Source organism: Heloderma suspectum, chromosome 2, assembly GCF_057233095.1.
Source record: "Heloderma suspectum isolate Gila_16-S chromosome 2, 16-S_ref, whole genome shotgun sequence".
Classification (NCBI taxonomy): Eukaryota; Metazoa; Chordata; class Lepidosauria; order Squamata; family Helodermatidae; genus Heloderma; species Heloderma suspectum.
The window spans coordinates 47,507,575-47,526,726 of record NC_139459.1 but is presented as its reverse complement, the minus strand read 5'-3'; the positions used below and the strand labels follow the sequence as shown (position 1 = coordinate 47,526,726).

General features: G+C 44.9%; 1 protein-coding gene across 3 annotated transcripts in view; it reads left to right on the top strand.

Moving 5' to 3' along the window:
- The window catches only part of PDE8B (phosphodiesterase 8B), a 100,759-nt gene that overhangs the window by 9,207 nt on the left and 72,400 nt on the right, over window positions 1-19,152 (top strand). Inside the window, exon 1 of one of the 3 annotated variants that reach the window (XM_084833403.1) lies at window positions 485-1,379. The exons of 1 other annotated variant lie outside the window; for it this stretch is intronic. In XM_084833403.1, the coding sequence (XP_084689529.1) occupies window positions 1,065-1,379 (315 nt within the window). In that variant the 5' untranslated portion in view covers window positions 485-1,064. Of the gene's footprint in view, window positions 1-484; window positions 1,380-19,152 lie in introns of those variants that run through there. One more of the 3 variants, XM_084833404.1, reaches the window with a different exon arrangement.

The following is a 19,152-nucleotide window of genomic DNA, read 5'->3' as shown; positions in this document are numbered from 1 at the left end:
CAGGGCTGAAAAAGTATACTTTATACTGCAGCTGTATATTTTCCCAAATGGGGCAAACGTCCCCTTGGGAGAGGGCGCGATTTCGATCGGGGAAAACAGCCTGGATGAAGCATCCTCAGCTCCACCGCTGCTGCCCAATTCTACTCGGGGGACCCCCACATCTGCTTTTATGTAAACAAACAACCCCCTACACATACACCGTTAACTGCAGCTTGGCCCTGCCTTTCTCCTTAATGACTGTTGCCACTGCACCCCGCGGGTGGGGGGTGGGGGTTCCCCGGTCCCCTCCCATCCATCCATCCATCCATCCACACACCACCGCCCTCTGGTCTCTGGTCTCGAGAGCCAAGCCAGCTGCAGCAGGCTGCGCTCTAACCTGTGGCTGCTGAAGTCAGCGTGCTCGCGCGAGGGACGGACGGACGGAGGGAGGCGGCGGCCAGGGCTGTGTCCAGGCCGGTTTGCGGGCGGCGTGTGCAAGAGGCGAGGAGGAGAAACCAGTGATACCCGGGACGGCAGACGCGGGATTAAGGCAGCCGAAGGAAGGCGCGCGAAAGGCGAGGGGGGCCGCCGCCGCCGGCCGCGCAAACCGAGAGAGGCGCGCTCTGCTCCAGGCGGCGGCAGCAGCGCGCAAAGTTTCCCCAGAAGGGCAGCCTTCCGTTCCGCCGGGTTCCTCCTCCCTGACAGGAGTGTGAAAAACGATGCCCTGATGGAGCGCAGCAGCAGCGGGCTCAGGCTGCTCTTCTCTGCCTGGCAGGAGGAGATGGCAGGGGGCTCCCGCCGCGGGCAGCAGGCTTTGCGGGGAGCCCATGGGGCTCCCTAGGGAGAAACTCCCCGCGCCTTGAGACAGGCGGGCAGGCAGCGCGTGCGGAGAGGAGATGCTCAGCAGCACAAGGCCGCCGGAGGCGGCTCTGTAGCCGGGGCTGCGCTGTGCAGGAAGGCAGCCTCCCTTCGCTCGGCTCGGCGTCCTCGGAGCCCCAGAGCTGCGGGGGCAGCTGCGGGGCCCCACCGGCTTGCTTGGTGCAGGGGGTGGCGGCGTGGCGAGGCGTCGGCGGAGCGGCAGAGGGATGGGCTGCGCTCCCAGCATCCACGTCTCGCAGAGCGGCGTGATTTACTGCCGGGACTCGGACGAGTCCAATTCCCCGCACCAGACCACCACCATCTCGCAGGGCACGGCCGCCACCTTGCACGGCCTCTTCATCAAGACCGACGCGGCCGACTCCATCCCTTCGGTGCTCGCCTACCAAAGCCGCCAGCCGCCGGCGCCGCACTGCCCGGCCCGCCAGCGCAGGGAGCCCGCCGGCCGACAAGGCAGGACCGCCGGAGTGCACCACTGCTGCGGCGTCGAGGTGGAGACCCAAACCAGCCAGAGCAGCGTCAAGGTACAGAGAGGCGGCTGCGCGGGTCGGTGGCGGCCCCGCACGGCGGGTCTGCTCCTCTCCTCGGGCGGGCAGACGAGCAGAGCAGCCCCTGGAGGAGGGGAGGAGGGAGACCAGGCTGAAGGGAGCCACGAGGTGGAGGCAAGGGAGCCTTTTTTCTCCCTCCCCACCCCGCATGCAAGGCGCCCTCAGCAAGGACTCGCCCTATGGGGCAAGGCGCTCTCTTGAAGGAACTAGCCTAGTAGGGCACCCTAACCAGGACTGGACCCTTAGGGCCAAGACTGTAGAAGTCACCCCATGGACCCTGTTCACCAGACGATGAAACTTTGGACTGGCAAAGCTTGCTTTCCCCCAGTGGGACTCCCTCAGTACATGTTGGCCCATAGTTGAGTCAGCCCATTCAAGGCAACGAGCAGCCAAGAAGGGCCTGGGATCCACCAAGGGGACTCAATGCGGGTGGATCCCTGAAAGTTCAGGCTTTGCCAAGGTTACCCCTGTGATCCCTCTGGTAGCTGTAGAAGCTGCCTGAGTGCTAAAGGGGAACTCTGGGTGTGTGTGTGGTGGGAGCGCACTGAAATGGAGGCCTCAAAAGGCACTTCGGGCCGCTTATGGCTGCCTCTTCCATCTGTTTCCCAGGAGATGAACAGCAACAACCACAAAGGGACAATAAGGGACTAAGGAAAAGGCAGCATCAACAGCAGGCAGTGTGTTTTGTCTCCCACATGGTACTGTTTTGGCTGGCAGTGGCAAAGCCTCCCATGCACAACAGAAGCTGTTAGGGAGGGAGCATGGAGCTGAAAAGCTGCTGCTAGTGCTCAGCAGAGATGCTGCTGCAGATGCACATGGGACGCAGCTGAAAGGAACTGTTGCCATGGCACTGGGTGACTCACTTCTGCTTCAGGTCCCTCCCATTCTGGCCAAGCTCTGGTACATGCACATCGTCCACCACACTCACGTACATTGGCAGGCAGCAGCAGTGCTGAAGTTCAGAGTCAAGGTTCTGCACATCCTGGAGGCGTCCATTTCTTTAACTTTATCAATCCATTTGCTTTACCCATGAGAATGTACCCCAAATGTGCCAGCATTTATTTGAATGTAGTCTTCTGAGTTATGGTGGGAGAAAGATGGCTTAGAGCAAAGCTGCATTCTAAAAGCACCAAAGCGTGAACTAAATTACATGCTGGGTTGGAGGTTAGTGTATGTCTTTTTAATATTCTGGTTAAACAACAGGCAGAGCTTACACCACCCTTCCCCTAAATGGTGCCCTCCATATGTTTTGACTACAGCTCCCATCATCCCCTACCATTGGGACTACACTGAACCATGCTATACTGTTCCTGAAAACCCGCTAGTTTCCTTACACTAATAGGTGACTAGGCTGTGAGCAGTTAGAAATGTTATCCAGAGACCCTGCTGGATTGAGAACCTGTAAGATTTAGCAGAATCAAACATATACATCATCAGGGTGATGTAGTGGTTCAGGTATTGGACTTGGACCAGGAGAACCAGAGCTCAAGTCCCTGTCTGGCTACCATGAAGTTCACTGGGTGACCTTGGACAACTCACCATCTCTCAGCCCATCCCACCTCACAGGCCTGTTCTGAGGATAAAATGGATGTAACTACATGTTCACCTCTCTGAACCCTTTGGAGGAAAGGTAGGATATAATTGTGAGAAATAAATAAGGGTGGGAACCAGGCATCATGTGTAGTTACTGGATTTCTAGCTATTTCAGATCCATAAAGGGCAATATGAACATTTTTAAAAAATAAGTGTTAGAATTAGAATGGAAGGACAGGAAAGAATGGCCAGAATGGAGGATCAGCACCAATTAGACAGTCTAACTGAAAGAGCTATGGAGGGCTGGAGTAAGGAGGCAGTGCCATAGCGATGGATTGAGACATGGACCACTCACAGAACAACCACAGATATTGGGTAGATAGAACTACAGTTGCTGGCTGGAAAAGAGTTCACATACTATGCAAAAAGGGACCCTGAGCAGCTTTCTGGGTAGAAGCATGATATATTCTTAAATACCATTCCCCATGCCCATGAATTGAGATGCCAGGATTAAAAGCAATGAATCTAGACAGTGTAAGATCAATCCAAGACTGAACTTGTCAAAGGGCAAGTTAAAGTCCCAGCTAGGACAGCTGCTACTTATGAAAAGCATACATTCAGAATTTCTTCTTATTAATGGGAACCAGCTGAGTCCAGCTAACTAATGTTACGACCTGACATGCACACTTATGTCTCTCTATGTATTTGCAGACATGGTGTTTTCCCACTGTTTAGGTAAGTGGGTACAAGGGGCCATCCGGTGATCCAGCACACTGTGCTTACTGGGAGGAAACCCTTGTACTCAAAGATGCAACTTGACAGTAGCTTAATCCAGATCACTTTTTGAAAATGAAAGCACTGATTAGGTGGATATAAACTGACATGTTCTACCGACTAATGACATCAAGTTGCAACCTGTGTTATACTCCTGACATAGGTTATAGTGTAATGTGTATCTGCCTTTTTCAGTGTCACATTCTGCAAAAAAATTGATTGCAAGTTGCTTAGTACAGGGAGGAATGTTAAGGTGCAGGAAGATCCTGCGATGATACCACTCTCACCCCATTCCCTGCAAAGAGAAGATGTGGCACTTTGCAAAGAATTGTATTGGGCAAAGTATCCTCCAATGGGATAGGCTCACAAATGCAATGCCATCTGACTCCGCTGCTGCTGCTGCTGCAAATACATTCATAACTATCCTGAAAAATAGGCTTGTCTGGGTACAACCCTATAAATCAATGAAGTGTGTCAGCCACCTTAACCAGCATATATACATATGGTGATTTATTATTCCTGTTCAACTATAGTTGAATTAGAAGCCCCATCTTTTACAGGCAGGGCAAATTAAAACATAGGCCTGTTGAATGTTATTTATTTCATTCATTTCATTTCTATACCGTTCCATAGTTGAAGCTCTCTGGGTGGTTCACAACAATTGATAAAAAATACAAGAGCAGGATTACACAACAATACGGCATTATGATAAAAACGTCGTGTAATTTTTTTTAACATACAAAATTAAAAAAATTTAAATAGCTAAAAACAATTATCAGTAAACAGTTTTTAATAGACCTGTTCAAATAGCAGACATACACACCCCATCATATTGTACTCAGAAGTGAAAGAGATTCTATAGCCAGTTTTGCAAAAAGCATTGGGGCTTTCTTCCAAACATCCAGTTTTACACTTTTGAAATCCACCATTTTGCTTTGCAGATAATGTAGATGGCTTTCTGTAGAATTTCCATAAATAGGGTTGCTGGTCGAATTTCAGTGCTGCCAGTTATATTCATTCTGAACATATCTATCCACCAGTTATATAACTCGATTAGAAATATAGTCTTTGTGAGGGGAAAAAAAAGACAAATTTGCCTCTCTCTGCTCTAATATTAAAGTCATTTATGCAGCATTACAGCTGAACAGAGAGCAGTCTGAACATTTCCCATGTCATATTATAACCAAGGATGGGAAGAATTTAGAGCAGCATGCATTGCCACCCTAGCCACTGTGTGCTAAAGCAGTGCCTGCTACAGTTGGAACACCACTGAAACGAGACAGTTCGACAGATCAAGAAACAACGTGAGCATCCCCCAAAATAAAGAGACGACACACAGAAGGCTGGGTAAACTAGGGCCACAATTTTATTAAGTGACATCAAGTTAATATAGTCTGATCTGCAACGGTGAAAGGCAGTGCGAGATCCTGATCTCCTAAAGGGCAAGCATTCCTGGCCCTAGGGCGGAGGTACCTGAGCTGCTGTGCCTACCTTATTCCCCAGATGCTATGTGGTTGACCCACCCAGGCCCTAAGGGTGGGTCAAGAAAAGGGGTCCTTTGCTGCCCCAAGACTCTAGGCAGCAAGTACCAGGAGTCCCCTTTTCACCTTAAAGATGCCTTCAAGCGCTCACTGGTGCTTCCTCAACCTTACCCTGCCCTCGCTGCCTGCCTGTTGTAGCCAGTTAACCTAATTAACCCACCTCCACCCCATCAGCCAGTTCCCTCCTCCCAGCAGATAGTACAGAGTAGGTGAAAAACCCAAACCCACCAGCCAGTCAGGCTTTTAGGTTAAAAATTCCCACGCAGCTCCTTCCGGCGCCTAGCGGAGGCTGTCCTACCTCCTATGCTATGCTGACAAAATGCAACTGCAGAGGGTGGGATGTGGAGCTGGCTTATAAAGCCTAAGCCCTGCCCCCTTACAGCAGCATGCTGGTGCTGCATGCAGTAGCATGTAGGCCAAAGGGCCATCTCTTCCAGGGCCAAACTCAAATGCTGTCCCGGCAATGACTGCTGCTCAGCGTGGATGGGGAGCGGGTTTTCTTAAATGTTTCATTATTCTGATGAATATTCCACACTTTGCAGGGTTAGGAGTCTAAAAACTCCAACCCTACTATTCTATGATTCTATGAAATGTATTGGCTCAAGGTTTTCTTAAGGTGAGGACCAGAAACTTTTTATTTTCAAAAGACAGCTGAGAGGGGATGGAAAATCTAAAGGGACTGTCTCTGCATTACAGTTTGAAAAAGGTGATGTAGTGTGTAAGGAAGGGGTGGGGCACCTGTGGTCCTCCAGATGTTGTTGGAATCCAGTTCCCATCAGCCCCAGCCAACATGGCCAATAGTAAAAGATAGTGGGAACTTTAGTCCAACAACATCTGGAGTGCCACAGATTCCCCACCCCTAGTGTAAGACAACATATCCCAAATGTTTAATATCCAGGTCAAAGGGTTTTTTTTTCTAGATTAAACTTGGAAGCATGCTTCAAGATACGTATTTTGTCTCCATTGGCTCCCAGAACAAGAGGCAGCCAACCTTCTTCCTTGCAAGTTCAGTACAGCTCACTTCATATTGCCTCCTAGGCATCCCAGGATTCCTTTGACTATTGAGGACTCCTGGATGGGATGATATCTTCTGAGCAATGGTGATGCTCCTGAGATTCCCCTGTACTCGTTAGGTATAGTATGACTGCATTTCTTTTCCTTCCTTTTTACTGGAGGAAAGCAAGAAGGATCAGTACTATATGGGACCCCCGCCCACCCAATCCAAGGAACCTAGAGCTGTAGATATCTCAAGCAGGGCAGCTTCATCCACTGTTACAGCAAAGTGGCCATATAGTTTGGGAATCATGGTGGAAGGATTTTAAAATGTTATTTATTTATAGATTTATGAGTTGACTTTCAGCCCGAATAGTCCCCCCCCCCAAGGTGACTTATAATTAAAACAATGTAAAAACTTTTTTTTAAAAATGTAATACTCAACCCACCTGCCCAATGTAAAACAGTTGGAAAAACGTTAAAACATCACCCACAGCAGAATTAAGAGCTGGAGAGAATCTTAAAAACGCACTAGGGCTGCACTCCTGTGTACTTTTATTGGATGTAAGTTCTCTTGAACAAAGTGGGATGTATTTCCAAGTAAACTTACATAGTGCTGGACTGCGTGGCACTAGAAAATAGCACAGAAAATATTGTAAACATTCTGCATGCATTCTGAGAACTCTGTGCAGGCCTGCCTCTATTGTTTAAAAAATGAGCCAGTAGAGTGAAGAAAGGAACAGAAAAGAACAATGAGGTAATAAGAAGTATGATGCACCTTCCTTCTGAAGAAAATATGACAGAACAAGAACTCTTCATTTTAGTGAAAGCAGGTGCATGTTTCAAGTACGTATATAAATTAGGGGATAGGAATTCTTTACAGACTCATAGGAACATAGGAAGCTGCCTTGTACTACATCAGACCATTGGTCCATGTCGCTCATTATTGTCTAAACTAGGGGTTCAGAACCTTAAGCCCTGAGGTCAGCAGTCCCAGCCTGGCCCTCCAAGGTTTCCCCGAGGGCCATGCCTGCTTTCCCCCGACCACCAATTGTTTGGTGGTTTCCCAGCTTTCGTGCAGTTTTTTCCTCATTCTAAAAGGTTGAAATGCCTCTCCTAAGGCTTAGTTACTGGCAGGAAGGGCTTCACGCCAAAATATGCTGGAATTTTGGTCCCACCCCTTTTGCCTTTGGTTGTGCCCACCCCAAGAGCTACTCTGAAATGGAACTCGGCCTTGGTCTGAAAGAGGTTCAACACTGCTGGTCTACGCTGACTGGCTGCGTAGCTCCAGGGTTTCAGACAGCAGTATCAGTGTCCCATGAGGAGACTACTCAGCCCCCACCAATATCTGGGTGCTACTTTCTGCACCAGCTGAAGTTTCTGAAGCGTCTGTAAAGGCAGCCCCACTTAGAGCACATTACAGTAGCCCAGCTGTACTGGATGACACCAGAGCATGAATAACCAAGACACAATCCAGGGCATGCTTATGCACAGGACATGCCATTTGCTCCGCCCTGCGGTTTTCACCATCAAAATAACAAAAGGATAAAAAAGCATCTTCCTTTGGCTTTTTTATCCAGTCCACACCAGGCACCAAATGGATTTTTGCACAGGTTGTTGCGCTGGCCCTTGGAGAAGCAGCTTGGCAGACTGGAAAGAAACAAGAGTGCGAGAAGCAAACAAAGTGTGCAGTTCAGCCAAAGCTAAAGCAGTTTAAGTCCCACTGATTTCAAAGAGAAAGATTTAAGCACATGCTTACTTTTCCCACTGAAATCCAAGTGCTAGATCGTGCTCCAGTTCGGGCCCACACAAAGTTTGGCTAGATCTTGTTCCAAATTGGGCCCACGCAGAACAAACTCATAGAGTGATCTTCCCCATTCTCCAGATGTGTATGGACTACAACTCCCATCATCCCCCAGCTTGCACAGCCAATGGGAGAGGAAGAAGAAGAATGGAACAAACGAGCAAGGCGATATAGGTAGACAACACTATGTAGAGTTCTTTGAGGTTTGTCCGGGTGACTATATACCTGGGAGACTCTTTTGCCTTTTTTTCCTTTGCGTAGCACTCCCCCACCCACCTGCCCCCCACACACGGCAAAGTATTTTTGACATTTCCTGGAGTTTCAAATATGGCTTGAATGCAGTGAAATGGGCTGCTGTTAAGGTTGGTGTGAGGAGAGTTTATAAACCCCAGTGCCCCATTAGGCATAAAGTTAATGACATGGTTTTATTGTGCTGTGGGAACAGCAGAAACGATATGTAGGATTCCTGTGCATACATTGGAGCTATCTATTTATTACAAAATGCTCTGGAAAAGGCAGGACACAGACTTAGACCGATGAGTTACAAAACAACAAAACACTTATCTTGCCTGAGCTTTGTCTTAGCTCCTATGTCCTTGAGATGATGGTGCAGCTCTGACAACTGCCTGAAAGCAGTGTGTGAATTAACTGAATCAAAGTGCTGCAAAACTGCATGACCTGAAGCATTCTGCCATAAACACTCTTGCTAAAAATGCGGTAAGACATTACAGGTTCTCTGGATTGTACCTTTCAAGGTTAGAGAGTCGCACATCTTTAAAAAAGGCAAGCTAGGACATTGATATTGATGTACAAAGGAAAAAGGGCCAGTACCTATTTATAATCTCTGTAATAATCTGGCCTTGACACCCATGTTTTATAACTCATTGTGGGTTCATTAAGGCATCTGAATTTGAAAACAACAACAGCAACACCATGACATAAAATGGAGCACATTCACCTTTAAATTAAAAGAAACTAGTTAAATATTTGAGGTGGTGTGCAGTACAATGTTTACTCAGAAGTAAGTGCGGTTGACCTCAGTGGAGTATAACTCTCTAGTAAGTGTGTTTTGGATTGCAGCCTTAATGTGGCATTGCTTAATTCTCCAGATTGACCTTATTATGGGCTGTACTTTGAAGAACCCAGTCATACTAGAAAGCCTGTGTATTTTAAGTGCTCATTTCCTCATTTAGTGCCATCATGAAAAGTGTAGGGTAGAGGAGCAATCATTGGAGTGCTTTACCAGACATAAAATTCGGCTCTTGTGTACTTTCATACCAAGTGCATTCAGCTATAAGTAATAACTTAACAGAGGATGCGTCTAGTCTTTCTTTTAATAGGAACACAGAAGAACATTAAGCCTGATCATCTTAGATGACAAAACAATTGGTACTGATTCACTTTCTGAGGAGGTGTTGTTTTTAAACAATTAAACCGGGGATGGGAAACTTGTGGCCCTGCAGATGTTGTTGGATTGCAACTCCCATTACCCCTCACCTTTGGCCATGCTGGCTAGGGCTGATGGGAATTGCAGTCCAACATCTGCAGAGCCACATGTTCCCCACTACAGATTTCAACGTTTATGTTAGGACATACACAGAGCAGTCCTAGTGGAAGTGGAGGCTGGAGGCTCCAGTGTCAATGGGGTGGTGAATCTGCTCTGGGTTTCAGTCAGAACCAGTGCGAAGCTGAAACCCAGAGCAGATTCACCACTCCACTGACATCAGAACCACTGCCTCTGCTGCCTGAAGGTTCCTGGTGCACCTACCACTAAATCCAAACCCCTGCTGGGTCACTGCAGCCATGGTGGGAGGTGGGAGGGCAGGTTTTCCCTACCTTGTTTCCACTCTTGCTTTCTCTTTTTCCCTTCCATTGTGATCAGTGAAAGGGAAATCACTATGCCAGCCCCAGGGCTGGTGTAGCTAATGGGTGCTTTTGGGATGCATCTAGGGCTTAGGATGTTGTAGCCTCCTCTGGCGCATCCATGTCCCATCCCTGATATGCCCCATTTTCCGGCCTGCCACTGGAGAGAGAGGTGGTGGCAGAGCTTTCCGCTGCTGCAGCAAGGGAAATCTGGGGCATCCAATGGTCCCCTCAGCTGCTCTCCTTGAGAGCTTAGAATTGCTACTTTATATGTCTTCACAGACTATTATGTAGTTAGGCTTTTTCTGTATTTTCACCAGGCATTGAAGAGAACAATGATACTTTTGCTTCTTACTTCATGTTATGTGTAGTATATTGTTTGGATCCAAGCATGGCTTTAGAACCTTATTTGCAATATGCGCTGCCAAAATGAAATGAAAATAGCTCACACCTATAAAATGTAGCAATAGCAGCTATTACTACTTTTGCTATCAAAGTTTCCCATTCCATCTTTACTTTTTTATTATCTCATAACTTCAAATAGTTTTCACAAAGTCAGGGTAACCTAAAGGAAACTTGGAGCAAGGGATAAAAATTGCTCATCAGAAATGAAGGCATACCTAATCATCATCGTCTCTATTTCCAAATCTTCCTGTGCTCATGATCTCTGGCCAAAACAGCACCACACATACAAAAGAGGGCGGTGTCAACAGACTTGGGACAACCCCATGGTTTGCCGATACCCCAAAAATCTAAGAAAAAACCCACACCCCCAAAACAGACCCATAAGGACTCAGTGATCGAATGAACCCTGTCATTGTCTGAAGAGGTCGTTTCCTGGTTCACACTCAGAAGCTATTTTAAATTATCCCCAGGGATAAAAGTGAGAGTTGCCCACAAACATCAATGGGAAAAAATCAAAGATTTTAACTTAGCTGGGCGTGGGCATATGTGTATCCACATTCCCCCCAAAACAAAATGTGAGGCAACCCCCTCACAGCCACCAAAACAGCCAAATGAGTATGCTGAGTGGACATGGAATGCTGACTATCTGTGGAGGTGGGGTGGTGGAAAAAAAATGGGGGATGAGGAGGGGAAATGGAATGGGTTAGCTGGAACCGTGAAGAGAAACCCTCTACACTGCAATATTTTGTTGCAGGGCCCCACCCATTCCCTGTATTTCCAAAGTTCAGAGGTGAGTGTGGATCCTTCTGTAGCCCAAACAGCAGTATCTATGCACAAGAGGGAGGTATCAGATCCAAGGTTTGCAGAAGTGCAATAAACTTTTAGGGAGAAAAACCCAAAGAGGGAACCCCAAAATAGGCCAATGAAGGCTGAATATGCTCAGTGGCCATGAAATATTGACTGATTATTGGGAAAGGAAATTGGGAGGGTGGGGAAATGGAATGAAGTATCATGAAGAAAGGTATTGGTGACTCACTGAAGCACATGACAAGAGTATTGCATACTGCAAAATTGTGTTGCAGGTCCCACTTGCCTTTATTAAAGTTATTTTACACAGCAGCACAGCTTTCTTGGGGTTTGCTTCATGGACATATAAAGTTGGCAAGGTGTTTGAGTGGGTGGTTGATAGATAACTCCAGCCACTCTCGGGTGCAACTGATTTTCTAGATTCATTTCAATTGGGATTTTGGTTTTGGAGCAGAAACAGCCTTGGTTGCACTGTGGAATAACCTCTGCTATGAGAGAGACAATCAGAGTGCGACCCTCTTGATCCTCTTGGACCTCTCAGTGGCTTTCAATACCATCGACCATAGTATCCTGAACAGACTGTCTGAGCTGGGCATTGAAGGTACTGCATAGCAGTGGCTCCATTCCTACTTGGACAATTGATTCCGGAAGATAATGCTGTGAGCCAATGCTGTGAAAGCATGAAATGGTTCTAAAGCACAGACACCTAGTGCCTTCCAGCTATACCTACACACCTGCATTTTCTTATGTCTTCCATCTTTCACCTCTTCATGCCACATTTACTTTCCCTGCCACTCATACACTGTCTCCAGGTGATGGGCTTTCTCCATGGTTGGGAGGACCCAGATATATCATCTGGGTCCTTTGGACTAATGGACCAAAGTGAAGAGACTCAGGTTCTGGAGGAGAAGAGCAGTTGGGAAAGAGAATGGAAGCCTTGGACAAAGAAGCATCAGGAATGAGCCATTCTCTTCAGTGCCAGCCCAAGGTATTTTGCTACCCATGGCAAAAAGGCAAATGGCCTTCCAAAGTCCAAGTCAAGGTGCATCATACCCAAGGCCAATGAAGTTATTTTGGCACCTGAGGCAAAACATTCCACAAACGCCTCTCGCTGGTGGTAAAAATGCAATAATAAATTTAACAGTTAATCATAAATGAAACAACTAATAACTTTCATGACACCAAAAATCAGCTGCCAGAGGCAGTAATCTCTACCTCATGACAGGGCAAGCCCTGGTTCCCTTACTGTAGGTTGCTGAGGGCAGACTTGTAAGGAGACAGAACACAACAAGAGTTCTTGCTTCCAGCCTAATGACTGCAAGTGCTTTATGCTAACAAAACACCAGAGTCCCTTCAGAATTGGCTCAAAGAATTTGAATGGCCACGACCGTTTTAAATTGTTGAAACTGGGCTGCTGTGCTCATGTTCCTTGTGCCATTAGAGTAGAACAGAGTTCACAACCTTTGTTTCATCTCAGCTGAAACCCATTTAATGGAATGGGGAGTTTTTTCACTCTCAATCAGCTCCAGCATGGGTTTAGTTTAGTATTAATCTCGGCTCCTGATGAACTATTTGAGGTGCTCATTTTGCCACCAGCACAGTAGTAACTTGGTTTCTGACACCAAAAGAGCTCCATGTGTTGGCTTTAGAAAGCTTTTTTGAGAAAAGTAATATGAATAGTAGGATTGTGCCATTTCTGATGGAATAAAATTAGAATTTCAGCTATTGCTTGTTGAGGGAGTTTTATCATGTAACGGGTTTGGAAAGAGTTTAGATGAGGATGGGGCACAATTACAGAAAAAATTATGCTGGGATAAAAGAATGGATATTTACAGCACTGCCAATACCATTATGTCTTCTGAAACTGAAATTTGTCAGTTTACTAATTAGATGTATAGGGCAGTATCCAACAGGGCGATGATGCCCCCACTGATTCTTTTGTGCCTTGCCAATTCCATTGCACAAGTAGCCCCCACTGCTTGGGCAATGGTGATTTAGCACTTCCGGGGACAACCCGAAATGAGCAGAAATGCTCATTTCTTTATGCACCCTGCATAAAGAAACTCTGCTGACTGGTGCTTATCCAGAAACAAGCATTTCTGCTTGTTTGGGTTTTTTAAATTTATTTAAAATATTTCTTAGCCGCCTTTCAGGGCAGAAGCCCTCCCAAGGTGGCTTACAAAAATAAACTACATAAAAACAGTTAAAATATTAAAAGTGATAAAAACAATAAAAACAACAACAAAAGCCAACAATTAAAAAAAAAAACAATTAAAACCAACAATGATGTTAGCAGCAGCAACAGTGGCAGTCATATAAGCCCAAGGTAAAATAATCTGTTTTCAAGGCCTTCTTAAAAGTCTGCAGTGATGGAGCATGGCAGACCTCCGATGGCAGCTTGTTCCAAAAATGTGGGGCCACTGCAGAGAAGGCCCTCTCATATGTGTTCACCTACCTGACTGCTCTCACAGGTGGGCAAATGAAAAGGGCCTCTCTTTCTGATCTTAAAGTGCGGGCAGGCTGATATGGGTGTAGGCAGTCCTTCAAGTAACTTGGTCCCAAATCGTTTAAGGCTTTAAAGGTCAAAACCAGCACTTTGAGTTGGGCTCAGAAACGCACCGGTAACCAGTGCAGCTGGCGCAGTATAGGTGTTATATGATTGAATCGCCTTGCTCCCACCATTACTCGGGTGACCACATTCTGCACAAGCTGGTGTTTCTTAACTGTCTTCAAAGGCAGCCCCACATATAGCACATTACAGTAGTCCAGCCTGGATGTGACTAGTGCATGGATAAATGCGGCAAGGTCCGTCCTCTCCAGATAGGGCCACAGTTGACGTACCATCCTAAGCTGGTAAAAAGCACTCCTGGACACTGTAGCCACCTGGGCTTCCCCAGTTAGCTCAGAGTCTAGGAGGGCTCCCAAACTACACACTTGGTCTTTCAGGAGGGGTGCAACCCATCTAAGACCAGTTGTAAACCTCCATCTGAAGTAGTTGGTTTCCCAACCAACAGTACCTCCGTCTTGTCTGGATTAAGTTTCGGCTTGTTCACCCTCATCTATCCCCAAACAGCCTCCAGACACTCTAGGAAGCGCTAAATCTCTGTGGCATAAGCAGTGAGTCCCGCTTGCGCAAACAGAATTGGTGGGACCCACTGCTTGCAGAAGGGAATTGGTGGGGCAGAAGGGAATTGGTGGGGGTGTAAGCGCTCCGTTGGATACTGCCCATAGGTTGAAAAATGTGTTTGGCTCAAAGGACCTCAACTTCAAGACTGTAGCAGAGAGCAGAGTGCAAATTGTGTGATGATGCATTATCCCAGTTAGCTTTGAGTCCAAATGTTATACTCAAAATTGGCATGTATAATCTCTGTGACTCTCCCCTTTTCCAAAAGCCATATTATCCAGGGCAGGCTTCTGCTTCATATAATGGCAAAGCATAGACATACATGAATAACTCTTTGGGCAAAAGTTTTATTGAGTTGCTTATGAGTTTTATCAATTCAATTTTGGATGGCCTTTAGGAGCTCTCCATTAGAAATATGCTACTAGGACTATTATAAACTAGTGTTGTTTCAGTTGCTTCAGGTTTAAGAAAAGATGGCAGCTGTTTCACAGAATTATAATGCAGTAGTGATACAGAATCTGGAAAATGTAGAGTTTGGTACATTGTTAACATGTTGTACTACACATATTTAAATTTGTTCTGCATATTACTTAGCTATAATTCATTATACTTGTACCACAGAAATAATAGCCTTCAGTACATCTTTCCTAATGCATGTGCCATTTTACATGACAGCTCATTTTTTCATTTCCTGACATTGTGCATAAAATATGAAGATTTGTGTTCCAGGAGATCATAAATGGAAGATTCACAAAGGGGAAAACTAGCAGTAACCAAGTCAGATTGATCCTATGTGAGGGGGTGGAGGGGATTACAGTGCACTCTTACATATGTCTGCCCAGAAGTAAATTCCATTGTTTTCAATGGAGCTTAGTCCCAGGTAAGTGTGTACAGCAGCCTTAGGGCACAATCCAACCAAAGTTAAGCATTTATCTCAGTGGGAAAACACAGTATATGGTTAAATCTCTACAGTGAAATCAGCAGGAGTTAAACATGCTTCAGTTTGGTTGTATCATGCCCTTAATATTTGTTTTTGATATGGTTCAGTAATATTTGTTCATGGTAGGAGAAGCAATTCAAATTGACTTGTTGTATGCAGTGTAACACTTGAATCATTAGCAAATACTTCCTAGCTTCTGGGAAAACAGGCCCATTGTGGCACACCTGACTATAAAACGTCTTTAAAAACAAATAGTATATGGTATGTGCTACTACTGAGCTTTGATAAAGCAATTAAAAATTAACAGGAGGAGAAAAGACAAATAATTATTTAAGTAGGAGTCCTACCAAGTTAAGGATTTCATCAAAGGGAAGCTATAAAAATCAAGAAATAGAGAAAAATGTTTTTCTTTGCATGCTGGCTTATTATCATTTGTATTAGCATATTTGCATAACACAGGAGTTGTGAGTGCTGCTGCTAGCTGGCTGATCACTTCTGATGCCATATTGGAACTAAGGGTCAGGCAGGGATCATGGTACCACAGCCATTGAACTGGGAGTTCTGTTGTCACAGAGGGATAAGGAATCCAGAATGACTGAAGACCTTAGAATTTTAATCCTAAGGTTAATAAGTAACCTTTGTTAAATTATCACAGACTGTGGCCATTTGAATGATCCTTTCATGGTGCAAAGTGCATGGGTGACCTTGATTGTACAGTCATACACTCTTAGCATAATCTACTCTCAGGGTTGTGAGTATAAAGTGAGGAAATCCACATCCATGTATGAGGCCTATATAGTGTAGTAGTTAGAGTGAGGGACTTTGGCTTGGGAGATCAGAGTTAAAATGCCCACTTACTTCACTGGATTTTTTTTTGAGGCAGTCCTGCACTCTCAGCCTAAACTACGTCACTGGGTTGTTATGAGGACACAGCAAGGTAGCCTAAATCCATTTACAGTAGGGGTGGACAACACAACCTATGGTCCTCTGGATGTTGTTGGACTCCAACTTCCATCATCCCCGACCATTGGACATGCTGGCTGGGACTGATGGAAGTTGGAGTCCAACAACATCTGGAGCACCACAGGCTGCCCAGCCTGGATTAATACCACCCTGAGCTCATTGGGGGAGGGTGGATTCACATGTGATAGACTTATTATTTTGGAGCCTTTACTGTAGTTGATCACAGATAGGCAGGTGACAATTGCTGCTTTGTATGTGAAGTAATTTAGGCTTGATTGAATTCCCTCGCAGGGTAATAAAACAGGAACGTGTTCACCTAAAAGCACACATACAAACAACATGCCTTGACTTCTGTTTTTTCTTCCTGCCATTAGAACTGCTGTATTCCTCTGTCCAAAATTCATTACTGATGTTCCACTAATTAATGTTGTTTTATCCCAGTAGTTCTGCATGGCACCATGTTTGCCATCTTTTACTTTGAAATCCATTACTTAAGTGGTGACTGTTTTTTCAGTATCTCTTTAAGAGCAATCTGGAAAACAACATACTCATGGTGTTAATAAAAATGTCATGAACAGGACTAAAATATTTAAATGTATTATACACTGCAGGTTCTGGGAAGCAGTTTTCTCTGAGGTCATGCTTTGCTTCCAGAGAACAAGTTACAAGAAATTTATCATTAACACAGACCAGAAATTGACAATTTAAAAAACTATGCAACATGTAGTATAGAATATACAGCCTTAAACATTTGGAGTCTCATTCCTTGGACATTGCTGAATGAGCAGAGTATGCACAGGCTCCAATGCAACACTACCATGAACGTAAATTATGTTGTGCTAGCGTAAACAACCTCTGGCCAACACCAATAGTGCTTGCTGGTGCACTGGGTTTCCCTAGAAAACCTGTAGTGCTGGTAAGCACTATTGGTATTGCACTAGAGGTCATTTCTGTTAGTGCAATGTAATTTACATTAGTGATAATGTAGCTTTGGATACTGCCCTATGACATCACCACTGTAAACACTTATGTGTAGCTAATACATACATTGTTGTTAAAGAGTTCCAGGTGAAGATGTTGTGTTGATCCATCCCACATCCATGCTCTGAGGATGAAAATATCAGAAGGCTCTAGCCCCATCTTTGATTTTTCAGGTATATAAGCCTCATCCGAAAGCACCCTTTGTTAGCTTCTTGGAATCTTCTTCAGTCTTATGGAAAGGTCTGAGTTTATAGAGTTAACAGTGCAATCCTAACCAACTCTACTCAGAAGTAAGCCTCATTGAACAGGTTTGCAGAATCACCACTGCTTAAACAAGCCACAGTGGTTTGTTTAAGCTGCGGTGTGTGCTGGGCTCTATTTGCCTAATTACCTGCCCGGCACAGCTTGTCATGTTGTCCCAACCTAGGCAGTATGGCTTGTCTGAGAGGGAAACAACCCTCAAATAACCCAACAACAGGCCCTGGGTTATTTATTTAAGCCATGGTGATCATGCAAACCAGGCCACTGAGTAGACTACTATCCCATACACACTTACTTGGGAGTAAGTCCCATTGAACTCAGTGAGGCTTACTTCTGAGTAGAAATGTATAGGATTGCATTGTTAGAAAACCAAATAAAAAATTTTAGAAGTGGGTTTAACAGAGAAAGAAAAAAAGATCAGTTTCAGGGATGTGGGATTTGCAAATTAAAGCAACAGAGATAAAGTATTAAAGAGTCAACATTGTGAAAAATACACAGAATTTATTTAGGATTAATTACCTGGAAAAGTAATTATCATTGAAGCTGACACAGATATGAAGAATTTCTATTTTGTTGAGTATTTATCTACTGAGATACAAAGGACTAAATTAAAAGAATGGGATGAAATGTTCCTGGCTTTTGTTTGGACTAACAATCACTGGATAATTGTAAGACATGTTCTTATGAAATCAATTAGGGATGGGTGTTAGCTTTCAATAACACAGTTGTCATGTGTTATTCTTATATTAATTGTAACAATTGATTTTTGAGGAAGAGAAGCAATAGAATTAGTTTGAACAAAGATATTTTAAAATCCTTTGATGTTTGTGCTCTGCTATATAGGTAGAAACCGGCTACAAGAAGATATGCATTATTTGTTTCTATTTATTGTTTATAAGACACCTATAAAACAAGTTATCTTGAATTCATACTATTCCTTTAAAATAGAACAATACAATAAAATACAAAGCTTTAAAACCATAACATAAGCCAACACAATAAAAATGCAGATGCATATACAAAAGCCAACACAATAAAAATACAAACCCAATACATTTAGTAAATATTAGCTAAAACCCGCCAAGAAATAAAACAGAAGTTAAAACCATCATGTAATAGGGATTAAAACACCAAAGATTTAAAAGGCCCAGAAGAACAGAAAAGTCTTAATCTGGAGATTGAAAGAAAACAATGATGGCATCAATTGAATTTCCCTCTGGAGAGCATTCCATAAAGGGGGGGGGGTCGAGAAGGCCCTCTCTCTGAGCTTCAGAATGTGGGAGTACTCAGAGAAGGACTCCCATAGATGACCTTAGGGCATAGGTAGGCATATATGGGAAGAGATATTCCATCATGTACCAAAGTCCCAAGCTATGAAGAGCTTTCTAGTTCAAAACTAGTTCAAAACAGAGAACCCAGATGGCTTGCTCAAGAGAGCAGGACTAGAATCAATGGTTGTAAGTTGCAGGGAAGCATATTTTGGCCAAACATCTGGAGAAATGTCTTAATGGTGAGATTGTTTGGCAGCGGAATAGGCTTGGGAGGTTGTGGGTTCTCCTTTGCTAGAGGTATTTAAGCAGAAACTGGATGGCCATCTGTCAAGGATGCTGTAGCTGCACCCTGCATTGCAGAGCCTACACTGAACGGGGTTGTAATAGAACAGGGGTAGGCAACCTTTTTGGGCCTTGGGCACATTTGGCAATTTCAAAAACTGTCCTGGGCACTACCACAAGATGGCTGCTGTGGGAAGTGCATCAAAG